Below are 27,243 nucleotides of genomic sequence, written 5' to 3'. Positions count from 1 at the left end.
TAGCCTATTCTGAACCACACCCCACTGACCACAGCAACTGTCTCACCACATTGTTTTTCTCTGTTAGCATGTACTTTTGAAATAACTACTTTGGGATAGGGCATAAAAAGAATATTAAATAATTTTCTTTATATAAGTACCAGTAATTCCTAATATGCATAGTTTTATTTTATTTTTAAAATTAGTCATTTATCCCCACATCATTATTGAGTAATCCATTTTTCTCTGCTGATTTGAAATATTTATCATCAATTTTATAGATCTTTTTTTTTGCTCTTTAAGCCTTAATTTTCTATTTTGAAAGGTAATATTTTGTTTCCTGTCTCAGAGAATTGCTGTTCAACTCAAATGAAGTAATGCATGTCAAACTTAATTTTGGTGAACACTATAAAAGGAAAATTTGACGATTTCCCCAAAGCCTAATATTGTGGTTCGTGTTTTATATATGTATACTTTTATATACAATTTTGTAGTTTATGTTTTTTCATTTGACGTTATATTGTACATCCCTTGCCATATTTCTGCATTGTTGGCATTGCAAGTATCCTTCACTATCTAAATCTGTTTAATTCTTCAGTTTTGATAGTGGATTTGGATGCCCGGGGAGGTACTGCCTTATTTGAATTTATTTGGTTATGCAAGTGGATAGCAAATTGCATGATAGTGAAGGAAGTATCCAAAAGTGTATTCAAATATATTTGGTTCCTGAGTTTAGATTGTTAGATTTTGGATATGAGGAATTTGTATAACAAGGGAGGCCAATATTATCAAAGGATATTATGCTAAACCTGTTGTAGTGGGTTCTTTTGTTGACAGAGAACAGAAAAACCCAACTCAGAGTGGCTCACGGAATAAAAAGCAATTGATTGGCACACTTAACAAGAGGTTCAGTGGTTGAGTTTATCTGAGGCACAGCTGGATTCAGTGGCTCAGTGTTGATAAGGTTTTGCTGTGTGTTGAGTTAGTTCATTTCTTTTACTGCAGAGAGGCTTCTTCTGTGCATTCAGAGAAGACGACTGCCAATAGCTCTAGATTTACATTTTTCTAGACTAGCAGCCCTAGTAGCAAAAAAAAAAAAAATGCTTCTTTCCTAATAGTTACAGCAAATTTCCAGTAGGGAATCTCAGTGAGCAGCCACTGTCACTAGGGGGAATGGAATAAACTGATTGGCTGGGCCTGGGTCACAACTAAGTGGGGGGTGAGGTCAGTCCATTCAAACTGTGTCATATGACAAGGGAGGAGGAGTAGTTCTTCAAAGGAAAACACAGTACTTTCACCAGAAGAAGGTATAGATTACTTACGGGGCAGACTAAACTGATAGATGTCCGTATACCTATGCTATAGTGTGTCATACGATGACTCATTTTTTCCATCACCCTTTCTTTAGTTGAAATACTACAAGATGTTTTTTCTTTCAGCACCAAATTTGGCTTTTAGTTGGTATTGATGTACTATAGGTTAAAATTGGGCTGGGACTTCTCTGGTGGTGCAGTGGTTAAGACTCCACGCTCCCAATGCAGGGGGCCTGGGTTCGATCCCTGGTCAGGGAACTAGATCCCACATGCATGCCGCAACTAAAGAGCCTGCAAGCTGCAACTAAGGAGCACACCTGCTACAACTAAGGAGCATGCCTGCTGCAACCAAGACCCTGGCACAACCAAATAAATAAAATAAAAAAATAAATATTAAAAAAAATTGGGCTCCTATAGCCTATCTAGTGATAAAGATCAGCTAACATGCACTTTTTTTTTTAAGTCTTTATATTGAATTTGTTACAATATTGCTTCTGTTTTACGTTTTGGTATTTTGGCCGTGAGGCATGTGGGATCTTAGCTCCCCAACCAGGGATCAAACCCCCACCCCCTGCTTTGGAAGGTGAAGTCTTAACCACTGGACTGCCAGGGAAGTCCCTAACATGCACTCTTGTCACATCTTACCTGAAAAGCTGTTCCTCAACCCATCCTTTTTTTTTTTTTTTAATTCTTTCAGAAAAAGTGTTTTTTCTTTTTGTGAGAGTTACCTGTCTACCTTTGACCTAAATCTTATTTTGTCTTGCTTACCAAAGAACCTTGGTTCATCAGACCTTCATTTTTTTTTTTTTTTTTGGCGGTACGCGGGCCTCTCACCGTTGTGGCCTCTCCCGTTAAGGAGCACAGGCTCCGGACGCGCAGGCTCAGCGGCCATGGCTCACGGGCCCAGCCGCTCCGCAGCATGTGGAATCTTCCCGGACCGGGGCACGAACCCGTGTCCCCTGCATCGGCAGGCGGACTCTCAACCACTGTGCCACCCGGGAAGCCCCAGACCTTCATTTTTTTAAGTTTTCAGTTCCTTTTTCTCTGCTTGATTCTATTTATAACCATAAAGGTGTGCTGCCAAGCCCCCTAACTAATAAACATTTCACTCATACTTCTTCTCCTTTCTTTTATAGCAGATATGAGCAACACCTGCTAGTCTACTTGCCGATCTGTCACTTCCTGTTTAACTTCTTACAGTCCTTTACTATTTTCTACTTTTCAGGGTCACCAGTGATATCCTGAGACCTTTGTCTCAGGTGTAAACCTAGTATTACAGTATGTAAGGGCTAAAAAGGGCCTTAGAGATATTTAACTCAACTTTCTTTTTCCATTTTGCTTGAAGTTATTTTGATTATACCAACTTTCTTTTGGCTAGAATTTACATGGTATATCTTCTTTTTTTTTTTTTTAACTTTCAGGTTCTGTATCCTCATATTATACATGTGTGTCTATTGAAAACAGCACAGAGGTGGATTTTAAAAATCTGCTCTGGCAATCTTTGTCTTTTAAGTGGAGCATTCACACTTAATACAGGTACTTATATATTTAGTATGCTTTCCATTTGTTCCATCTGTTCTAAATGCCCCCTTGCCCTCTTTTATATTGATTAGTTTTTTTCATGCCGTATTTTCATTCTACTAGTTGTAAAGTTGTACTTTTTCCCTTTTTCTTTCAGTGGTTATCCTAGAATAGGAGTTGGCAAATGTTTTCTTTTAAGGGCCACATAATAGACATTTTTGGCTTTGTGGGCTATATGGTCTCTGTCCTAACTGCTCAGTTCTGCCATAGTGCAAAAGCATCCATAGGTAATAGGAAACAGTATAAATTATAGAGGACTAGATGTTATCATCCAGATAGATGAGCACTGGGTTGAGACCAGAAACTGGGAGAATATTTTTATCTTTAAAGTGAGGTAGTGGAAGAGGAACTGTAAGATTGATTCAGAAAAAGAATCAACCTATCAGGAAGATAACAAGAAAAAGAATTGTTATGTGAGGGCTGTTTTAAGAATGAGAAGATGGCCACATAGTCAAATGCTACAGTGTGGTGTGTTAAGATGAGGCTTGAGAAGAGACCTTTGGATTTGGCAACCTTATGGTAATTGGTGACGTTTTTAAAGAACATTGGCAGTAGCTTGCTATGTGGAAAGAGTGGTAAGGGAGTGGAAAGTGGATATATAGACCACCGATTCCTGAATGCTATTCTCTGGACCAGCAACAAAAGAATTGCCTAGTTGCCCCAACCTCAGAACCATTATTGGGCCTAGAAATGTATATTTTTAAAATTTCCCTAGATGATTCTGATAAACACTCACAGATTGCTGTCAAGATGTATTTAAGAGTGATTTTTTTTTAATTTTTTTTTTTTTTTTTTGTGGCCATGCCGCGCAGCTTGCGGGATCTTAGTTCCCCAACCAGGGATCGAACTGGGGCCCCCTGCAGTGGGAACTCGGAGTCCTAACCACTGGACTGCCAGGGAATTCCCTGCGAGTGATATTTTGAGGCAACCCCTTCTTTCTAAACACAAAGCAAGACTGATAAAGTAACAAAAAGAGAAAACTGAATTGACATAAATGGGGCTCAAAAAGGTAAACATTTCTATTTTGGAAAGAGAGTAGAACAGAAAGCAGTGACTGGGGCTTATGTCTGGGAGCTTGCAGGGAAAGCATCTGAGGTTCTGGCCTCTGAGATAATGTGGAAGTGTCATTGGAATTGGGCTCATTGTTGGTAACCATGGGCCAGGGTAGGTAGGGCTCCTCTATTGAAAAAGGTATTTCTGAGTTTAGCTCTGGGGCTGCTTTTTTTTTTTTTTTTTTTTTTTTGGCTGTGCCGTGCGGCATGCAAGATCTTAATTCCCCGACCAGGTATCGAACCTGTGTCCCCTGCATTGAGAGCACAGATTCTTAACCACTGGACTGCCAGGGAAGTCCCCTGGGGCTGCCATATTATTCACCTTTATAGATCAGACTACAGTTATGCAGTGCATCTCCTGAAATAGTACACAGCACAGCCTGCATGACTGTAAGGAGTAGCTTTGCTGCTTTCTATTGCCGGAAGCCACAGTTTATACGAGGCCTTATACCTACGGACTCAGGAGAACACAAACATAGCTTTACAGCTGGAAACCTCCTAGCTTAAAGCATATTCTTACTGTTACTGCAGGACAGATCTCCTGATTTGAATAGGCCAACTGTAAGAAAAATATTTATGAGATAACTGGGGAAATCACACACTGACCAGTTGTATTAAAAAATATTAATTTTTAAAGGTGTGATTAATGGTATTGTGGCTTTGTTTAAAAAAAGTAGTAAATAGTGGGTTCTTAGTAAATGCTGGTATGAAAAACAAAAGTCTTCCATTAAAAAGTTCACTTCTAAAGCTAAGTTCTCAAACAAATTAAGTCATCTATTGCTGAGAAACATACGAAATAAAATCAACAATCAGAAGAGCAGTTCACACTGATGACATTAAAATATAAGTCTGAAAAATATCAGATTATATATTATTTAGGATTTTCAGGGAGGTAAGTAAGTGAGTAGCATCTCTTAAAACTATATGACATACAGAGTGAAGTAAGTCAGAAAGAGAAAAACAAATACTGTATGCTAACACATATATATGGAATCTAAGAAAAAAAAAAAAAGGTCATGAAGAACCTAGGGGTAAGACGGGAATAAGGACGCAGACCTGCTAGAGAATGGACTTGAGGATATGGGGAGGGGGAAGAGTAAGCTGTGACAAAGTGAGAGAGTGGCATGGACATATATACACTACCAAACATAGATAGCTAGTGGGAAGCAGCCGCATAGCACAGGGAGATCAGCTTCATGGTTTGTCACCACCTAGAGGGGTGGGATGGGGAGGGTGGGAGGGAGATGCAAGAGGGAAGAGATATGGGAACATATGTATATGTATAACTGATTCACTTTGTTGTAAAGCAGAAACTAACACACCATTGTAAAGCAATTATACTCCAAAAAAGATATTTAAAAAAAACACTATGAAAATGACAGAAACCTTAGAAGTGAAAAGTGTGATTAAAAACAACAGATGGGGCTTCCCTGGTGGCGCAGTGGTTGAGAGTCCGCCTGCCGATGCAGGGGACACAGGTTCGTGCCCCGGTCTGGGAAGATCCCACATGCCACGGAGCAGCTGGGCCCGTGAGCCATGGCCGCTGAGCCTGCGCGTCCGGAGCCTGTGCTCCTTAACGGGAGAGGCCACAACTGTGAGAGGCCCGCGTACCACAAAAAAAAAACCCAAAAAACAAAAAAAAACAGATGGTGTTCATGAATGGGAAGTCAGTAGGATGTCAGTTTTTTCCAGTATTAATCTTCAAAATCATTGCAATGTCCATCAAAATGCCAAAAGGTTTTTTCATTGTAGTTGATATGCTGATCTTAAAATTTTTATAGAACATAACCGAAGTAACATTAAAGAGGAACAAACTGAGGTGGTATGCCCTCCAGATATCAAAACTTATAATAGAGCAGTAATAGGTAAGACAGGCTTATTGATGGATAAATAGACTAGTGGAAAACAGTACAGAACCCAGAACAGATTGAGACTTATCTGGAATTTGCCACAGGACGGAAGTGGCATTATAAGTCAGTGGGGAAAGATTAGACTCTTCATTGTGATGCTGGTTCATTTGCTAATCTGAATTGACTTGAAAATAATTACAAGCCCTATCTCACAGCATACATGAAAATAAGTTCTGTATGTGTTAAAAGACCTACATAAGAAAAGCAAAATTTAGGCCTTTTAGAAGAAAATATAAGATAATAACTTTATATCCTTAGGATAAAGGAGGATTTTAAAAAATGATACCAGGAGATAATAGTATGTAGGTTTTAGAGCCAGACTGCCTGCTTCAAATCTCAACTTTATTACATTTGGTCAAGTTCTGTAAAATTTCTGTGTTTTCTCATTTGTAAAATGAGGATGATGATGATAAAAACAACCCTGAGGGAGGAATTGTGAGGATTAAATAATCCATGTGCAATGCTTAGAAAAATGACTAGTACAAATAAGCACATAGTAAGAGTTAACTGCAATTGTTGTTAATGTTGCTTCTTAAAAAAGAAATAATAACCTGTAAAATATTGATAAATTTATTAAAAATACAACTTCTCTTCAACAAAAGGCAACATGAACAAAATAGAAAGATAAGCTACAGAATGGTAGGAGATATTTGTCACTCATTCAGCTGAAATTGATTAATATCCAGGATATATGAAAAATCATTCAAATTAATAAGGAAAAGACAACTCAAGAGGGGAAAATGAATGAACAATCATAGCCCCAATGGCAAATGATAGGATAAGTGTTGCCCCTCCTTACTAGTCATGAAGGAAATACAAATTGAAGTAATGAAATACCTTTTTACATTTCTTATATTGGCACAAACTCAAGTCTGACAATACTGACTTTTGGTAAGGAGGCAGAGAAACATGAGCTCTTCCTACACCGGCTGTGAAATAGTCAGTTGGTACTTTGGAGAGCATTTTGTTAATATCTAGTAAAGTTGAAGGTGCTTAAAACCCAGCAATTTCACTCTTAGGTCTACAGTCCAGAGAGATTCTAGCAAAGGTATATGAAGAGACATGTATGAGAATTGCAGCATTGCTTTAATAGTGTAATACTGGAAACATTTTAAGCGTTCAGTGGAAGGATTTAGTGTAGTAGATTGATAAATTGTGGTTTAATTAATAGTAGATTGATAAATTGTAGTATAAGCGTACAATGGGAGTTTTTGAAAAATAGACTTTATTTTTTAGGACAGTTTTAGGTTCACAGCAAAATTGAGTGGAAAGTACAGAGATTTCCCGTACATCCCCTGCCTGCCCCCACATATGCATAGCCTCACCCATTATCAGCATCTCCCACTAGACTGGTACATTTGTCACAATTAATGAGCCAACATACCATGTCATATTGCTTGGCAATTAATGAATGTTACATGAATCAGCAGTTTATAAATAGAAAAGACAATGTTAAATTATAGTGAGATGCAGACTGTTTGGTATAGCATTTTTTTTAAAGCTTAAAAATTGGAAACAATACTATCTACAATTTATGGGGACCCACATATGTAGTAAAAATATAAAAGCATGTATGGGAATAATACCAACCTCAGGATAATGGTTACCTCTGCAGAGCACAGGAAGGAGCTTTAATTATCTCTCTAATATTTTGTTTATAAAAGTAATCTGGAGTGATTACAGCAGTTTTCAAACGGTGAATTTGGGTAGTAGATTTATGGCTGCTTTCTATATTTTCTATAGTATTCTATGCTTTTGAAAGATCATCTAGGAAAAAGGTAAACAGAGTATCTTCATTAGAGAGGACTTTGACAAAAGTAGTGTAGTAGTCTGAGAGAAGCAACTGAAGGTATTTTTCTTTTTTAAAAAAATAACAGCATCTATATGTTAAAGGATGCAATAAGTGAAAAGGGAAAGATGGATAGCATATGGGAGCTGTTTTTTGATGGGGCAAGATACTGATGGAGATGCTAAGAAATGGGAAGTATCTGGAACATTTTCTCTGTAGACAGAAATGGAAGAACAGAGATGAGATGAAAATAGGAATACATTTTGAGTTGAAGTCATTTAAAAGAAATCACTGTTTTCTCAGTTAGGTATAAAAGTTGAAATCATTCTTTTAGAGGTGTGATATATGTGGGGTTTGAGAAAATTGGAGGGTATGCAGAATACTTGTAAGAAATGAAATAAAGTTAGATAAAAAGGCAGCATTGAAGGAAAAGGGAAGGTTGAATAAAATTTGTAATGGTGCCTAGTTGTATAATTTTGTCAGCTTTGTTCAGCAAGCCAGGGGCAGGATCAATTTTGTTGCTCCCTTTACATCTTCACCTTAAGGGAGACAGAGTCCAGAAGTCCTTGAAAATATGTCTATTCTGTAGCAGGTTTCTCTCATTGTTTTCTTGGTTATAACTTCGTCTAGTTTAATTTCTGTTTATCTGATCTCATCTTCTTACTGTTTTTAATTTCACAAGTTTTTGCTCTATTGATGCACTCTTTCTCGGTTTTGCTTTAACCTTAAGAGCTTTTGGGTGTGGGGTGATTAGATTTGTGTGACTGTTCTGTCCATCTTAAGCCAGTCTTCAATGAGGCTCTTTTCATATATAAAGAAAGAACTTGATTCTATTGCCAGGTACCTTAGAAACATTCAAGATAGTAGAGGACAAATTAATTTTTATTTTTACTCTTTGGGTTTTGAATTATTAATATAACAAAAGACTGAAAAAATTTTGGCTGTTTTAGGAAGTGTGCAGATTTGGACAATAATATGAAATATTATGTTATCTCAACGAGACTGTCTTCAAGAACCGTTCTTATACTGAGAAGAGTTAGGATTTTTTGTCCTAAAAGGTGTAATCAACTTGATTGTTAAGCCTCTTTTTTTTGAGCTTCAGAAAGCAGTGACTGTGTGATGTGACTAAGTCTTAATGTTTCACATCTTTTATGTTGCAGCAGTTCTTTTGCCACGAAAATGATTTGTGCAGTCTTGAACACATACTATCCATGCTGATGGGACAGGATCCAATATGAATATAAATGATGGAGGAAGACGACGCTTTGAGGATAATGAACATACATTACGTATATATCCTGGGACAATTTCAGAAGGGACAATCTACTGTCCAATTCCTGCCAGAAAAAACTCCACGGCTGCTGAGGTGATTGACTCTCTTATAAACAGACTTCATCTTGACAAAACAAAATGTTATGTTCTAGCAGAGGTAAAAGAATTTGGTGGAGAAGAATGGATACTCAATCCAACAGACTGTCCAGTTCAGCGAATGATGTTGTGGCCCCGAATGGCTCTGGAAAATCGCCTGAGTGGAGAGGACTACCGTTTTCTTCTGAGAGAAAAAAACCTTGATGGATCAATCCATTATGGTAGTCTTCAGTCATGGCTACGGGTAACAGAAGAACGTCGCAGGATGATGGAACGGGGTTTTCTTCCACAGCCTCAACAAAAAGACTTTGATGATTTATGTAGCTTACCTGATTTGAATGAGAAAACTCTCTTAGAAAACCTACGAAATCGCTTTAAGCATGAAAAAATTTACACCTACGTTGGCAGTATTCTAATAGCTATTAACCCATTCAAGTTTCTTCCTATTTATAACCCCAAATATGTCAAAATGTATGATAACCACCAATTGGGAAAACTTGAGCCTCACATTTATGCTGTGGCTGATGTAGCTTATCATGCCATGCTTCAGCACAAAAGGAATCAGTGCATCGTGATTTCAGGAGAGAGTGGTTCTGGGAAGACTCAAAGCACAAACTTTCTTATTCATCACCTTACTGCCCTCAGTCAGAAAGGATTTGCCAGTGGAGTGGAACAAATTATTCTTGGAGCTGGACCAGTACTTGAGGTAAGTGTGTAGAAATACTTTTCTTACTCTTAAACATATCTTAAAAAAAATTAAAGTTTGTTAGATGTGAGAAAATGAAATGAAACTAAATAGAAGTATAGACATCATTTTTAGTTACCAAGGAAAACTGGAAGATAGGAAAGCAGAAAAAGGCAGTGTGGAAAATTGAAAGGTGTGACAGTGGCAATATTTTTTTCAAAGGATGTCTTTGGGCCATTTCAAAGGATGCAAAGGAAAGTTGATTGGAGTCAGATATATCCCCCTGTAAAGGGAGACAGCAGGGGCAGGACTCCTGCCTGTATTGGATTGTGGAAATAGGTAGTTGGGGAATATAGTCTTGTCAATATATTTTTATCTGTGCAGCCTTAAAATCTGTGCCTAGGATTGAAATTCTAAGGGTTCATTTTTGAAAATGCAGAGAATATGGGAAAAAATTTTTAGTTCTGTGTTTTAGAAGCAATACCATCAAGGGTAGAAAGGAAAGAGAATACACTATTTTTGTTTTAGAGCTGAAAGGAAAGGTAATATTACTTGTTTTTTGAAAGAGATTTTTGTGAGGTATAATTGCACATATTTAAAGTGTACAATTGGATAAATTTGACATATGTATTGATATATACCCATTAAACCACCACCACAGTCAAGATACTGAACATATCCATTATCCCTAAAGTGTTCTCATATACCTTTTTAATGCCTCTTTCTCACCCTTTCTAGCCCACTCATCTATGAGAAACCACTTATGTGCTTTCTGTCACTGTAGGTTAGTCTGTACATTCTATAATTTTATATAAATGGAATCATGTAGTATGTACTATTTTATGTTTGACTTCTCTTACTTGGTTTAATTATTTTGTGTGAGTGTCAATAATTGATTCCTTTTGCTAAGACAGTATTCCATTGTATGGATATACCACACTTTGTTTATTCGTTCATCTTTTGATGGACATATACGTTGTTTCCAGTTTTTGGCTATAACGCATAAAGTATTCAAGTTTTTGTGTGGACATACATTGTCTTTTCTCTTGGGTAAATAGCTAGGAGTGGAATGACTGGGTCATATGGTAGGTATCTGTTTAACTTTTAAAGAAACTGCCAAACTTACATGTAAATTTTACATACCATTTTATATTCCCACCGAACAGTATATACAGTTTCAGTTATTCCATATCTTTGCTAACCCTTGATATAGTCATTCTTTCTAATTTTAGCCATTCAAATAGGTATACAATGGTATCTCATGATTTTAATTTGCATTCTATAATAACTAATGATGTGAGCACCTTTTCATGTGTTTATTTGCAACCTATATATGTTCCTTGGTGAAGTGCCTGTCAAAATCTATTGCCCAACTTGTTATTGTTGTGTTTTGAGAGTTCTTTGTGTATGCTGGGTGCAGATCCTTTATTAGACATGTTTTGAAAATAATATACATTTTTCCCAGGTTTAACCCTCTTTTTTAAAATTTAAATTAAAATTTTTTTATTTTTTAACTTTTTTATTGAAGTATAGTTGATTTACAATGTTGTGTTAGTTTCGGATGTACAGCAAAGTGATTCAGTTATACATATACACACATATTCTTTTTCACATTCTTTTCCATATGGTTTATTATAGGATATTAAATATAGTTTCCTGTGCTATACAGTAAGACCTTGTTGTTTATCTATTTTATATATAGTATATAGTTTGTATCTGCTAATCCCAAAGTCCTAATTTATCCCTCTTCCACTCCCTTTCCCCTTTGGTAACCATAAGTTTGTTTTCTACATCTACGAGTCTGTTTCTTAGTAGTCAGAAACTTCCAAAAAAAAAAAAAAATTGCCCAGGACCAGATGACTTCACTGATGAATTCTACTAAACATTTAAAGAAGAATTAACACAAATCCTTCAAAAATTCTTCCAAGAAATAGAACAGGAGGGAGGAACACTTTCTAATTTTATAAGGCCCAAAATATTTCACTGATACCAAAATTAAACAAAGACACCACAACAAAAGAAAATTACAGACTGATATCCCTTGAAACACAAACATTCTTAAAGAAATACTGGCAAACTTAATTCAGCAAAATATAAAAAGAAGTATACACCATGGTAAAGTAGGATTTATATTAGGGAATGAAAGTTTGGTTAAACAATACAAAAATAAATGTATTATACAATATTAATAGACTAAAGGACAAAAGCCACACCATCATCAGAATAGATACAGAAAAAGCATTTGACAAAAACAACACCCTTTCATGATTAAAAAAACAAAACAAACAAAAACACACTCTCAACAAACTAGGAATAGGAAGGAACTTTCTCAATCTGATTAAAAACACCTATTGGGGCTTCCCTGGTGGCACAGTGGTTGAGAGTCCGCCTGCCGATGCAGGGGACATGGGTTCGTGCCCCGGTCCAGGAGGATCCCACATGCCGCGGAGCGGCTGGACCCGTGAGCCATGGCTGCAGAGCCTGCGCATCCAGAGCCTGTGCTCCGCAACGGGAGAGGCCACAACAGTGAGAGGCCCATGTACCACAAAACAAACAAACAAACAAAAAAAACACCTATTAAAAATTATAGGTTAACAACATACTTAATGGTGAAAGACTGAAAGCTTTCTCCCTTTGGTCAGAAAGAAGACACAGATGTCTGCTCTCACCATTTCTTTTTTTTTTTTTATTTGGGTGCACTGGGTCTTAGTTGTGGCTCGCGGGCTCCTTAGTTGCGGCTCGCCAACTCCTTAGTTGCAGCTCTCTGACTCTGGTTGTGGCATGTGGGCTACTTAGTTGTGGCACGTGGACTTCTTAGTTGCAGCAGGTGGGCTCCTTAGTTGCGGTGCGTGGACTCCTTAGTTGCAGCTCACCGGTTCCTTAGTTGTGGCATGTGAACTCTTAGTTGTGACATGCACGTGGGATCTAGTTCCCTGACCAGGGATCGAACCTGGACACCCTTCATTGTAGCGTAGAGTCTTAACCACTGCATCACCATGTTTTTTTTCCCTTTTTTTCCCTTTCTTGCTCTCTTTTTTGGTACTGAAATATAGTTGATTTACAATGTTGTGTTAGTTTCTGGTGTGCAACAGAGTGATTCACTTATACATATATATACATATTCTTTTTCATATTCTTTTCCATCATAGGTTATTACAAGATATGAATATAGTTAGTTCTCTGTGCTATACAACAGATCCTTGTTGTTTATTTATTTTATATGTAGTAGTGTGTATCTGCTAATCTCAAATTCCAAATTTATCCCTCTCCCACCCCCTTTCCTCTTTGGTAACCACAAATTTGTTCTCCTTGCCTGTGAGTCTGTTTCTCTTTTGTAAGTTTATTTGTGTCATATTTTAGATTCTACATATAAGTGGTATCACATGATATTGCTATCTTTCTCTTTCTGACTTCACTTAGTATGATAATCTCTAGGTCCATCCATGTTGTCGCAAATGGCATTATTTCTTTCTTTTTTATGGCTGAGTAGTATTCCATTGTGTATATATACCACATCTTTATCCATTCTTCTGTCCATGGACATTTAGGTTGTTTCCATGTCTTGGCTATTTTAAGTGGTGCCACTATGAATATAAGGGTGCATGTATCTTTTCGAATTAGAGTTTTCTCCAGACATATGCCCAGGAGTGGGATTGGTGGATCACATGGCAACTCTATTTTTTAGTTTTTTTTTAACAAACACACCTGTGGGAAAAGGTTGTTCTCAGTGAGTGATCTTCAGGTCAGGTCACAGAAAGATAGCCCTTTGAGGTTTTCTAGGAAAATGCCAAATAGGTCAAATTGTGAGTTATCTTTGGGACAAGGCTTTAACTCTAACCCTAGTCTGATATTTGCAGTGGCTTCTAGGCTAGACTGCTTTTTTAAAAAAACCCTGTAATTGTAGGGTGTCAGTTTTCTCTTCAGTGTGGAGCTAGGGAGAGGGAATTGGTAATCAGGTAAGTTAAAATGCCATCAATACCTGCTTTTCTTACTGAGATCCAGCTGTTTTCCTTGATTAAATGTTCTTCTACAAAGGATTATTCCAAGCCCTCGTTAATTTCTAGAATCATCAAAAAGTTGATGTTACTTTTGACAAATAACAATTTTTGTTAGTCTTATTTGTTTTATGAAGGGGAGATGAATTTCAGAGATCTTTACCATTTTCTCTGATCTCATTCTCAGTAATCTTTTCAAGAGGTCTAAGTAATAAAATGTATTTTATATATTTACTCATGTGGTTACTATTTCTACTGTTCTCTATTCCTTACATTGATCCATGTTTGAACATGATAGCATTTTCCTTTTGCATGAAGGACTTCCTTAGTTCTTTTAGTGTGGGTTCACTTATGATGAATATTTTCAGATTTGTATATCTGAAATTGTCTTTTATTTGCCTTTATTTTTTAATGATTTACTTTAAAAAGTAGATATTAAAATTAAAAGAAATAACTTTACAGTAAAATTCTATGAATTGTAAACATATTAATTTGTGTAACCATTTATGGGTGTAGGTACAGAGTAGTTCCACTACCCCATGAAACTCCCTCATGCTATTCCTTATCTTCATACCCTCTGCCCTCCCAATACTCCCATAACTTGTGGGAACTACTTGTTTGTTCTTCATTGCTGGTTGTTGTTGTTTTTTTTCAAAATGTCATATAAATGGAATCATACAGTATGTAGTGTTTGGAGACTGGCTTCTTTTATTCAGCATTATGTCTTGAAGATTTCATTTAAGTTGTTGAATATGTGAGTTCAACAGTGGGTTCTTTCTTTTAAATTTTATTGAGATATAACTTGAAATAAAATATAGCCACTTAAAATGTATGGTTTAGTGAATTTTGATAAATGCATATACCCTGTAACCACCATCATACAATCAAGCATAGAATATTTTCATTACCCCTTGTGTCCCTTTGTAGACATTTCCCACCCCCATCCCCATTCCCAGGCAGCTTCTAATCTGCTTCTTGTTACTCTTGTTTTGACTTTTCTAGAATTTCATATTACAATATGTACTCTTGCGTATGGTTTCTTCCACTTAACATAATGTTTAATATTTGTCAGTGTTGATGTCTGTACCAGTAGTTCCTTCTTTATTGCTAGGTGATATTTCATTGCATGGTGTATACTTTTGATTATAACTTAGGAAACATATATTTTTCATTCTTTCTAAAATAGCACTGTCATTTTGTTTTAAGTAGATATAATAAAGCGTACATTATGTAATGAAACTTTATTTCCTTTATACTGTTCTAGAATTTTAATTCTTTTGATGTAATTATTCTTTTCCTAGCTTATTGCTATTTCACTTAAGCAAGATTTTAAAAATATATATGTATAAATATATCAAGAATATTTGCTGGCTCTGGAATGTGAAAGTGAAATCTGATTTGTAATGAGCAATAAGTTTTTAAAATTAAGATTTATTTTACTGAATAGCATAAAATGCTGTCTACTTGGTTTCATTTCAAATACTAGTTGCTTTCTTTTACTTTACCTTAACTATAAAAGTGAATTGCTTTTCTACTATCTCTTTAACATTATTTTCTCTTTGAGCTGATCTAAGCAGGATTTTCCATTTTTTAAAAATAAAATTAATGAGAACTCCTTATTTTGACAGGCCTTTGGAAATGCAAAGACAGCTCATAATAACAATTCAAGTCGTTTTGGCAAGTTTATTCAAGTAAATTACCAAGAAACAGGCACTGTACTTGGGTAAGTAGCAGTAGCAGGCTTTGGAGCATGTTTGTATTTTTGCCATTGCCCCTTCATAAACCATAGGTTGTTCATTTGCTTTTTAATGAGAATAGTGACATTAGTGTTTATATTAAATTTTTTTCTTCTCAATTATTTCTTTCTTTTGGAAAAGTTCAAACCTGAGAAAAGTTCTAAGAATAGTGTAACCCCCATATACCCTTAACTTAGATTTATAAGTTTTTAACAATTATATGCATTTGCTTTATCTTTCTATATTATTTCTACATTCATTTTTAAAAAATTGTTTTTGAGTAAGTTGGGCAGGTAACTTGACTCCCTAATTACTGTATTTCCTAAAGCAACCACAATGACATTTTCCTACTTAATACTATTTTTTAAAAAAATATCTTAATTGGAGTATAATTGCTTTACAGTGTTGTGTTAGTTTCTGCTGTACAACAAACTGAATCAGCTATATGTATACATATATCCCCATATCCCCTCCCTCTTGAGCCCTAATACTATTTTATACTTAAGATATTTAATTTTGTCATAATAATAATTCTTATTATACAGTCTGTGATCAGAGTCCTCTCTGGTTGTGCCAGCAATATTCTTTATAACTTTTAAAAAATTAATAGACTATTTTTAAAACAGTTTTAGGTTTATGACCGAAAATGAATAGAAAGTTTTAGGTTTATGAATAGGAAGTACAGAGAAAATGAATAGGAAGTACAGAGAGTTCCCATATACCTCTTCACCCTATCCCCCAGTTTCCCCTCTTAATAATATCTTGCATTAGTGTGTTCCATTTGTGTTGTACCTTGAATGGGCTTTGACAGATGTATAAAGGTATGTATTCACCATGACAATATTATATGGAATAGTTTCACTGCCCTAAAAATCCCTGTGCTCCACCTGTTCATCCCTTCCCACCCACTAACCTTTGGCAACCACTGATCTTTTCACTGTCTTAATAGGTTTGCATTTTTCAGAATGTCACATGGTTGGAATTATATAGTATATAGCCTTTACAGATTGAATTCTTTGCTCCTTAGCAATAGGTATTGAAGGATCTTTCATGTCTTTCATGGCTTGGTTTTATTGGACTAATAAATTTTTGGATAATTGACATCTTTATGCTTTTTAGAAGTGTTTTTAGTTTTTTTATGTTTCTTGTTGAGTTTATTCCTAAGTATCTTATTTTATTTTTAATGTTGTTATTAAAGTGTGATTTTTCTCTTGCATTATATCTTCTAAAATTGCACATTATTTGTATATGTGAAGGCTACTGATTTTTATATTAATTTTATATCTTGTTATCTTACTGAATTATTTTATTGTTTATATTAGTTTTACTGTTGTTTCTCTTAACATTTCTAGGTGTATTATCATATCTGCCTAAATAAATACTTTAAATTTTTTTCCTGTTCCTTGTATCTCTGATTATTTTCTATTTTGTCTGATTACATACCTCCTATACTGTGATAATATTGTTTTAGACCTTTGTGTGAATGCCTTTAATTTTCTTCACTAAGTAAAATACTGGCTTTAGGACATTTTATTGTGTTAATGAATTAAACATTGATTTTAATTTTCTTTGAGTGTTTTTGTCAGTAATGGCTATTGTATTTTATCAAAGGCCTTTTTGGCATCTATGGATATTAGCTTGATCTTCATTTTGGGATCTATTAATATTACCATTATTTTGCATTCCTGGGGAAAAAATATCTCACTTGGTCAATACAAAGACACAAACACCCACAGACGTACACGCACAGACATATTTATACACATACATATGTAAACTGGTTGTTGTGTTCTGCTTGCTAGTTTTTATTTATGATTTTTGTATCCATATTAGTGCTATATACTCACCCTCTATGCGAGTTCTTCCTTACGTCCTTTTTCCTTCTTGGATTGAATCGTATGTGTCTCTCTTGGTACATCCATAATATTCTGGTCATTGCTGTAAAATAAACCCTATCAACTCAGCATGATAGCTGCTAGTTTACCTATTTTCTCCACTAGTTTGTAAGCCCCTTGAGGACAGGTAGTGTATCACTTATTTCTGTATTTGAACAGTGCTTAGCACAGTGCCCAGTTAATGAATACTTACTGAGTAAATTGGTAAATAAGAAACTTATTTACCAGAATTTATTCCAGAATGTGGCAACAGCATGGATATATAAAAAAAGTATATCTTTGAGCATTATTTAGTAGTCTGGTCAAACTATAATATCTGAAAGGATGTCCAGTGGTATTGAGCCTAGAAAGAAAGTAAAGTCTTTGTCACGGGAGGGTGACAAAGAGTGTACAGTGGTATTGAGCCGGGAAAGAAAGTAAAGTCTTTGTCACGGGAGGGTCTTATGTGCCATGTTTTGAACTTCTGACTTTATTTTGCTTTATTGAAAGAAAAAAAAAGACTTAGGAGTTTATGAACTTAATGTGGATGACACTAACAGTATCCATAACACAATTATAGTGGTAAATGTACTCTGGAAGGCAGCTGTGCTCACCACTATACCACCAGCACCGGTGGTACATGTACTCTGGATAGCATTCTTTATACTTTTGCATCTTCTCTAATAAAATATTTGTCTACTTTATATTAAGCTTTATTACTTATATCAATAAATTTTATTTTTCTTCTAGTGCCTATGTTGAAAAGTATCTGCTGGAGAAGTCCAGACTCGTTTATCAAGAGCATAATGAACGGTACATATTTTAATATGTGTAATTAGATCAAGTTAACATTTGTATCATGTAGATTGACTTTTCAGATCTTTGTATATTATGACCTTTAATTCAGTTTATACCATGTATAATTTTATATATAATTGCTATTTCTCTCATGGGCAGAATACTGTACTTTTTAAGAAGCTGCTAGGAGGTCTTTTTTTTTAATGGGTATATAGAAATGTTGTCCTTTCTAAATTCTAGGCAAACTATCAGAACAGGAAAATAGTGGTATCTCAGGTGGTATCGTTTTGTGAGCATTTTGCCTTTGGACCTTGTGTCACGTCTTGGTGTTCTTTCCCTAATTTGAGAAAAGTTTTTAATAAAGCTCTTAATTTCTCTGTAATCTTTGAGGTATATGGAATTTCAGAGCTGACATATATGTAACCTTCTTTAGATGAGGAAGCCAAATATCAGAGAGGTAAATGATTTGCTTCATGTTATAATGAGACAAAATGAAGAGCCAGAGTTTGAAGTTAAACAAACCTATATTCAAATATTGGATATGCTTTTGGCATATCACCTAACTTCTCTGCTTCTTAGATACTTTTTCTCATTTTGCAGATGGAACACTATCCTGAAGTTGTTTAGAGGATTAAATGAAATAACGTTTATAAAATGCTCAGTGTAGTCCTTATATATAATAAAATTTCATTAAACATTATCAAATTAATTACCTGTAAGCTTAGGACTAGAACTCAGACTTTTCTGTTAATTTTTTTGTGGCTAGCTGATGAGGAAATCTGAATTAGAGATGTTTCAGAATGAAGGGAAGAGAGTTTGGGGAAGAGAATAGCCTCCTGAAGACATGTAGAGCTAACAGATACGGCTATTAGAAGGTTATTAGTAACTTTTTCTAACACATTTTAATAGAGTGGTAGTGATAGAAGCCTGGTTTCCTTGGTTTTGAAGAATCAATGGCAGGAGAAGATCCAGAGCTTATATAAACTGATTCTCTGTTATCTTGCTAGATTTGATTTGTAGATGTATGTGTAATCCTTATTACATGTTGCTGGATTTGGCTTGCTAGTATTTTTTTTAACATTTTTATTGGAGTATAATTGCTTTACAATGGTGTGTTAGCTTCTGCTATATAACAAAGTGAATCAGTTATACATATACATATACATATATCCCCATATCTCTTCCCTCTTGTGTCTGCCTCCCTCCCACCCTCCCTATCCCACCCTTCTAGCTAGTCACAAAGCACCGAGCTGATCTCCCTGTGCTATGCGACTGCTTCCCACTAACTATCTATTTTACATTTGGTAGTGTATATATGTCCATATATACGCTACCACTCTCTTACTTTGTCCCAGTTTACCCTACCCCCCACCGTGTCCTCAAGTCCATTCTCTAGTAGGTCTGCGTCTTTATTCCCGTCTTGTCCCTAGGTTCTTCATGACCCCTTTTTTTTTTTTTAGATTCCATATATATGTGTTAGCATACAGTATTTGTTTTTCTCTTTCTGACTTACTTCACTTTACATGACAGACTCTAGGTCCATCCACCTCACTACAAATAACTCAATTTCATTTCTTTTTATGGCTGAGTAATATTCCATTGTATATATGTGCCACATCTTTATCCATTCATCTGTCGATGAACACTTAGGTTGCTTCCATGTCCTGGCTATTGTAAATAGAGCTGCAATGAACATTGTGCTACATGACTCTTTTTGAATTATGGTTTTCTCAGGGTATATGCCCAGTAGTGGGATTGCTGGGTCATATGGTAGTTCTATTTTTAGTTTTTTAAGGAACCTCCATACTATTCTCCATAGTGGCTGTATCAATTTACATTCCCACCAACAGTTTATGAGGGTTCCCTTTTCTCCACACCCTCTCCAGCATTTATTGTTTGTAGATTTTTTGATGATGGCCAGTCTGACCAGTGTGAGATGATATTGCATTGTAGTTTTGATTTGCATTTCTCTAATGATTAATGATGTTGAGCATTCTTTCATGTGTTTTTTGGCAATCTGTATATCTTCTTTGGAGAAATGTCTATTTAGGTCTTCTGCCCATTTTTGGATTGGGTTGTTTGTTTTTGTGATATTGATCTGCATGAGCTGCTTGTAAATTTTGGAGATTAATGCTTTGTCAGTTGCTTCATTTGCAAATATTTTCTCCCATTCTGAGGGTTGTCTTTTCGTCTTGTTTATGCTTTCCTTTGCTGTGCAAAAGCTTTTGAGTTTCATTAGGTCCCATTTGTTTATTTTTGTTTTTATTTCCATTTCTCTAGGAGGTGGGTCAAAAAGGATCTTGCTGTGATTTATGTCATAGAGTGTTCTGCCTATGTTTTCCTGTAAGAGTTGATAGTGTCTGGCCTTACATTTAGGTGTTTAATCCATTTTGAGTTTATTTTTGTGTATGGTGTTAGAGAGTGTTCTAATTTCATTCTTTTACATGTAGCTGTCCAGTTTTCCCAGCACCACTTATTGAAGAGACTGTCTTTTCTCCATTGTATATCCTTGCCTCCTTTGTCATAGATTAGTTGACCATAGGTGTGTGAGTTTATCTCTGGGCTTTCTATCTTGTTCCATTGATCTATGTTTCTGTTTTTGTGCCAGTACCATATTGTCTTGATTACTGTAGCTTTGTAGTATAGTCTGAAGTCAGGGAGTCTGATTCCTCCAGCTCCGTTTTTTTCCCTCAAGACTGCTTTGGCTCTTCGGGGTTTTTTGTGTTTCCATACAAGTTGTGAAATTTTTGGTTCTAGTTCTGTGAAAAATGCCAGTGGTAGTTTGATAGGGACTGCATTGAATCTGTAGATTGCTTTGCGTAGTAGAGTCATTTTCACAGTGTTGATTCTTCCAATCCAAGAACATGGTATATCTCTCCATCTATTTGTATCATCTTTAATTTCTTTCATCAGTGTCTTATAATTTTCTGCATACAGGTCTTTTGTCTCCTTAGGTAGGTTTATTCCTAGATATTTTATTCTTCCTGTTGCAGTGGTAAATGGGAATGTTTTCTTAATTTCACTTTCAGATTTTTCATCTTTAGTGAATAGGAATGCAAGAGATTTCTGTTCATTAATTTTGTATCCAGCTACTTTACCAGATTCATTGATTAGCTCTAGTAGTTTTCTGGTAGCATCTCTAGGATTCTGTATGTATAGTATCATGTCATCTGCAAACAGTGACACTTTACTTCTTCTTTTCCGATTTGTATTACTTTTTCTTCTGATTGCTGTAGCTAAAACTTCCAAAACTATGTTGAATAATAGTGGTGAGAGTTGTTTTGTTCTTGTTCCTTGTCTTGTTCCTGATCTTAGTGGAAATGGTTTTAGTTTTTCACCATTGAGGATGATGTTGGCTGTGGGTTTGTCATACATAGCCTTTATTATGTTGAGGTAAGTTCCCTCTATGCCTACTTTCTGGAGGGTTTTTATCATAAATGGGTGTTGAATTTGTTGAAAGCTTTCTCTGCATCTATTGAGATGATCATGTGCTTTTTCTCCTTCAGTTTGTTAATATGGTGTATCACATTGATTGATTTGCGTATATTGAAGAAATCCTTGCATTCCTGGGATAAACCCCACTTGATCATAGTGTATGATCCTTTTAATGTGCTGTTGGATTCTGTTTGCTTGTATTTTGTTGAGGATTTTTGCATCTGTGTTCATCAGTGATATTGGTCTGTAGTTTTCTTTTTTTGTGACATTTTTGTCTGGTTTTGGTATCAGGGTGATGGTGACCTCACAGAATGAGTTTGGGAGTGTTCTTCCCTCTCCTATATTTTGGAAGAGTTTGAGAAGGGTAGGTGTTAGTTCTTCTCTAAATGTTTGATAGAATTCTCCTGTGAAGCCATCTGGTCCTGGGCTTTTGTTTGTTGGAAGATTTTTTTTTTTTTTTTTTTTTTTGCACTACACTGGCCTCTCACTGCTGTGGCCTCTCCCGTTGCGGAGCACAGGCTCCAGACACGCAGGCTCAGCGGCCATGGCTCACGGGCCCAGCTGCTCTGTGGCATGTGGGATCTTCCCGGACCGGGGCACGAACCCTCGTCCCCTGCATCGGCAGGCGGACTCTCAACCACTGTGCCACCAGGGAAGCCCTGTTGGAAGATTTTTAATCACAGTTTCACTTTCAGTGCTTGTGATTGGTCTGTTTATATTTTCTACTTCTTTCTGGTTCAGTCTCAGAAGGCTGTGCATTTCTAAGAATTTGTCCATTTCTTCCAGGTTGTCCATTTTATTGGCATATGGTTGCTTGTAGTAATCTCTCATGATTGTTTGTATTTCTGTAGTGTCAGTTGTTACTTCTCCTTTTTCATTTCTAATTCTATTGATTTGAGTCTTCTCCCTTTTTTTGTTGATGAATCTGGCTAATGGTTTATCAATTTTGTTTATCTTCTCAAAGAACCAGCTTTTAGTTTTATTGATCTTTGCTATCGTTTCCTTCATTTATTTTTCATATATTTCTGATCTGATCTTTATGATTTCTTTCCTTCTGCTAACTTTGGGGATTTTTTGTTCTTCTTTCTCTAATTGCTTTAGATGTAAGGTTAGGTTGTTTATTTGAGATTTTTCTTGTTTCTTGAGGTAGGATTGTATTGCTATAAACTTCCCTCTTAGAACTGCTTTTGCTGCATCCCGTAGGTTTTCGGCCGTCGCATTTTCCTTGTCATTTGTTTCTAGATATTTTTTGATTTCCTCTTTGATTTCTTCAGTGATCCATTGGTTATTTAATAGTATATTGTTTAGCCTCCATGGGTTTGTATTTTTTACAGTTTTTTCCCTGTAATTGATATCTAGTCTCATAGCGTTGTGGTCGGAGAAGATACTTGATATGATTTCAATTTTCCTAAATTTACCAAGGCTTGATTTTTGACCCAAGATATGATCTATTCTGGAGAATATTCCATGAGCACTTGAGAAGAAGTATATTCTGTTGTTTTTGGTTGGAATGTCCTATAAATATCAATTAAGTCCATCTTGTTTAATGTGTCATTTCAAGCTTGTGTTTCCTTATTTATTTTCATTTTGGTTGATCTGTCCATTGGTGAAAGTGGGGTAGTAAAGTCCCCTACTATGATTGTGTTACCGTCAGTTTCCCCTTTTGTGGCTGTTAGCATTTGCCTTAAGTATTGAGGCTCTCCTATTTTGGGTGCATAAATATTTACAATTTTTATATCTTCTTCTTGGATTGATCCATTGATCATTATGTAGTGTCCTTCTTTGTCTCTTGTAATAGTCTTTACTTTAAAGTCTAATTTGTCTGATATGAGAATTGCTACTCCAGCTTTCTTTTGATTTCCATTTGCATGGAATGTCTTTTTCCATCCCCTCACTTTCAGTCTGTATGTGTCCCTAGGTCTGAAGTAGGTCTGTTGTAGACAGCATATATACGGGTCTTGTTTTTGTATCCATTCAGCCAGTGTATGTCTTTTGGTTGGACCATTTAATCCATTTACATTTAGGGTAGTTATCGATATATATGTTCCTATTACCATTTTCTTAATGGTTTTGGATTTGTTATTGTAGGTGTTTTCCTTGTCTTGTGTTTCCTGCCTAAAGAAGTTCCTTTAGCATGTGTTGTAAAGCTGGTTTGGTGGTGCTGAATTCTCTTAGCTTTTGCTTGTCTGTAAAGGTTTTAATTTCTCCGTCAAATCTGAATGAGATCCTTGATGGGTAGAGTAATCTTGGTTGTATGTTTTTCCCTTTCATTACTTTAAATGTGTCCTGCCACTCCCTTCTGGCTTGCAGAGCTTCTGCTGAAAGATCAGCTGTTAAACTTATGGGAATTCCCTTGTATGTTATTTGTTGTTTTCCCTTGCTGCTTTTAATATTTTTTCTTTGTATTTAATTTTTGATAGTGTGATTAATATGTGTCTTGGCATCTTTCTCCTTGGATTTATCCTGTATGGGACTCTCTGTGCTTCCTGGACTTGATTATGTCCTTTCCCATATTATGGAAGTTTTGAACTATAAGCTCTTCAGATATTTTCTCAGTCCCTTTCTTTTTCTCTTCTTCTTCTGGGACCCCAGTAATTTGAATGTTGGTTTGTTTAATGTTGTTCCAGAGGTCTCTGAACCGGTCCTCAATTCATATCATTCTTTTTTCTTTATTCTGCTCTGTGGTAGTTATTTCCACTATTTTATCTTCTAGGTCACTTATCCATTATTCTGCCTCAGTTATTCTGCTATTGATTCCTTCTAGAGAATTTTTAATTTCATTTATTGTGGTGTTCATCATTGTTTGTTTGCTCTTTAGTTCTTCTGTTTACAAGATTTTGGATCATCTTTACTATCATTATTCTGAATTCTTTTTCAGGTAGACTGCCTATTTCCGCTTCATTTGTTTGGTCTGGTGGGTTTTTACCTTGCTTCTTCATCTGCTGTGTGTTTCTCTGTCTTCTCATTTTGCTTAACTTACTGTGTTTTGGGTTTCCTTTTCGCAGGCTGCAGTTTCGTAGTTCCTGTTGTTTTTGGTGTCTGTCTCCAGTGGCAAAAGTTGGTTCAGTGGGTTGTGTAGGCTTCCTGGTGGACGGGACTAGTGCCTGTGTTCTGGTGGATGAGGCTGGATCTTGTCTTTCTGGTGGGCAGGTCCGCATCCGGTGGTGTGTTTTGTGATGTCTGTGACCTTATTTTGATTTTAGGCAGCCTTTCAGCTAGTGTGTGGGGTTGTGTACCTGTCTTGCTAGTTGTTTGGCATAGGGTGTCCTGCACCGTAGCTTGCTGGTCGTTGAGTGGAGCTGGGTCTTAGCATTGAGATGGAGATCTCTGGGAGAGCTCTTGCTGATTGATATTATGTGGGGCCGAGAGGTCTCTGGTGGACCAATGTCCTGAACTCAGAACTTGGCTCTCCCACCTCTGAGGTTCAGGCCTGACACCCAGCTGGAGCACCAAGACCCTGTCAGCCACACGGCTCAGAAGGAAAGAAAGAAAAAATAAAATAAAATAAAGTTTTTAAAATTAAAAAAAAAATTAAATTATTAAAATAAAAAATAAAATAATAAAAAAAAGAAAAGCAGAGAGCAACCAAATCAGTAAACAAATCCACCTATGATAACAAGCGCTAAAAGCTAAACTAAGATAAACATGTAAATCAGAAACTAGTCAGTTGCATACAGCAAACCCCAGGTCTACAGTTGCTCCCAAAGTCCACCTCCTGAATTTTGGAATGATTCGTTGTCTATTCAGGTATTCCACAGATGCAGGGTACATCAGGTTGATTGTGGAGATTTAATCTGCTGCTCTTGAGGCTGCATGGAGAAATTTCCCTTTCTCTTTGTTTGCACAGCTCCCGGGGTTCAGCTTTGGATTTGGCCCTGCCTCTGCATGTAGGTTGCCCTCTGACGTCTGTTCTTCATCCAGATGAGGGGCGGTTAAAGTAGCGACTGATTACGGGGCTGTGGCTCACTCAGGCCGGGGGGAGGGAGGGGTACGAAATGTTGGGTGAGGTTGAGGTGGCAGAGGCCAGCGTGACGTTGCAACAGCCTGAGGCATGCCGTGTGTTCTCCTGGATAAGTTGTCCTTGGATCACAGGACCCTGGCAGTGGTGGGCTGCACAGGCTCCCAGGAGGGGAGGTGTGGATAGTGACCTGTACTTGCACACAGGCTTGTTGGTGGCTGCAGCAGCAGCCTTAGCGTTTCATGCCCTTCTCTGGGGTCCGCACTGATAGCCACGGCTTGTGCCTGTCTCTGAAGCTCGTTTAGGTGGTGCTCTGAATCCCCTCTCCTCTCACACCCCGAAACAGTGGTCTCTCGCCTCTTAGTCAGGTCCAGAGTTTTTCCCGGACTCCCTCCCGGCTAGCTGTGGTGCACTAGCCCCCTTCAGGCTGTGTTCACGCAGGCAACCCCAGTCCTCTCCCTGGGATCTGACCTCTGAAGCCCGAGCCTCAGCTCCCAGCCCCCACCCGCCCTGGTGAGTGAGCAGACAAGCCTCTCAGGCTGGTGAGTGCTGGTCGGCACCGATCTTCTGTGTGGGAATCTCTCCGCTTTGACCTCTGCACCCCTATTGCTGTGCTCTCCTCCTTGGCTCTGAAGCTTCCCCCTCCCCACCCACTGTTTCCACCAGTGAAGGGGCTTCCTCGTGTGTGGAAACTTTTCCTCCTTCACGACTCCCTCCCAGAGGCACAGGTCCCGTCCCTATTCTTTTGTCTCTGTTTTCTCTTTTTTCTTTTGCCCTACCCAAGTACGTGGGGGGTTTCTTGCCTTTTGGGAAGTCTGAGTTCTTCTGCCAGCATTCAGTAGGTGTTCTGTAGGAGTTGTTCCACATGTAGATGTATTTTTGATGTATTTGTGGGGAGGAAGGTGATCTCCACATCTTACCGCCATCTTGAAGGTTCTCTCTGCTATTTCTTTCTTTCTTTTTTTTTTTTTGCGGTACGTGGGCCTCTCACTGTTGTGGTCTCTCCCGTTGCGGAGCACAGGCTCTGGACGCGCAGGCTCAGCGGCCATGGCTCACGGGCCTAGCCGCTCCGTGGCATGTGGGATCTTCCCAGAATGGGGCACGAACCCGTGTCCCCTGCATCGGCGGGCAGACTCTCAACCACTTCGCCACTAGGGAAGCCCTGCTATTTATTTCTTAATGCTTAATTGAATCTTGTCTAGTTTCCTTTCATTTCAGCCAGAAAAACTCCCTGTAGCATTTTTTATGGGGCCCATCTGTTAGCTCTGAAGTATATTAATTTTTGTTTATCTGGGAATATCCTAATTTCTCCTTTATTTTTGAAGGATAGTTTTGCTGAGTATATAATTCTTGATTTTTTTTCTTTTAGTACTTTGAATCTGTTTCCTTTCCATGGTTCCTGATGAGAAATCAGTTGGTAATCTTATATTACGATCCCTTGATGAGGCATTTCTCTCATGGTGCTTTGAAAATTTTGTCGTTGTCTTTCAACAGTTTTAATTTGTCTAGGTGTGGATCTCTTTGAGTTTTTCCCTCCTGGAGTTCATTGAGTTTCTTGGATGTACAGATTGATATTTTCATCAAATTTGGGGAGTTTCTGGTCATGTTTTTCAAATATTCTTTCTGCTTTTTTCTTTCTTCTCTTTTTGGGGCTCCCATTGTGCATATTTTGGTGTTCTGTATTGTGCATGTGTTGGTGTCTGCTTAATAGTGTCCCACAATCTCTGAGACTGATAATTTTTCTTCATTCATGGTTCTTTCTCTTCCTCA

General features: G+C 37.0%; 1 protein-coding gene across 2 annotated transcripts in view; it reads left to right on the top strand.

The window, feature by feature from the left end:
* Positions 1-8,858: 8,858 nt before the first annotated feature.
* The window catches only part of MYO9A (myosin IXA), a gene marked incomplete at its 5' end in the record, with an annotated part of 231,895 nt that continues 213,510 nt past the window's right edge, over positions 8,859-27,243 (top strand). For both annotated transcript variants that reach the window (XM_079698961.1, XM_079698962.1), the window contains 3 exons: positions 8,859-9,698; positions 15,301-15,395; positions 18,033-18,095. In XM_079698961.1, the coding sequence (XP_079555087.1) occupies positions 8,859-9,698; positions 15,301-15,395; positions 18,033-18,095 (998 nt within the window). The remainder of the gene's footprint in view (positions 9,699-15,300; positions 15,396-18,032; positions 18,096-27,243) is intronic.

The sequence above is a fragment of the Hyperoodon ampullatus genome (genome assembly GCF_949752795.1).
Source record: "Hyperoodon ampullatus genome assembly, chromosome: 3".
Classification (NCBI taxonomy): domain Eukaryota; kingdom Metazoa; phylum Chordata; class Mammalia; order Artiodactyla; family Ziphiidae; genus Hyperoodon; species Hyperoodon ampullatus.
This window is presented reverse-complemented; position numbering and strand designations above follow the sequence as displayed.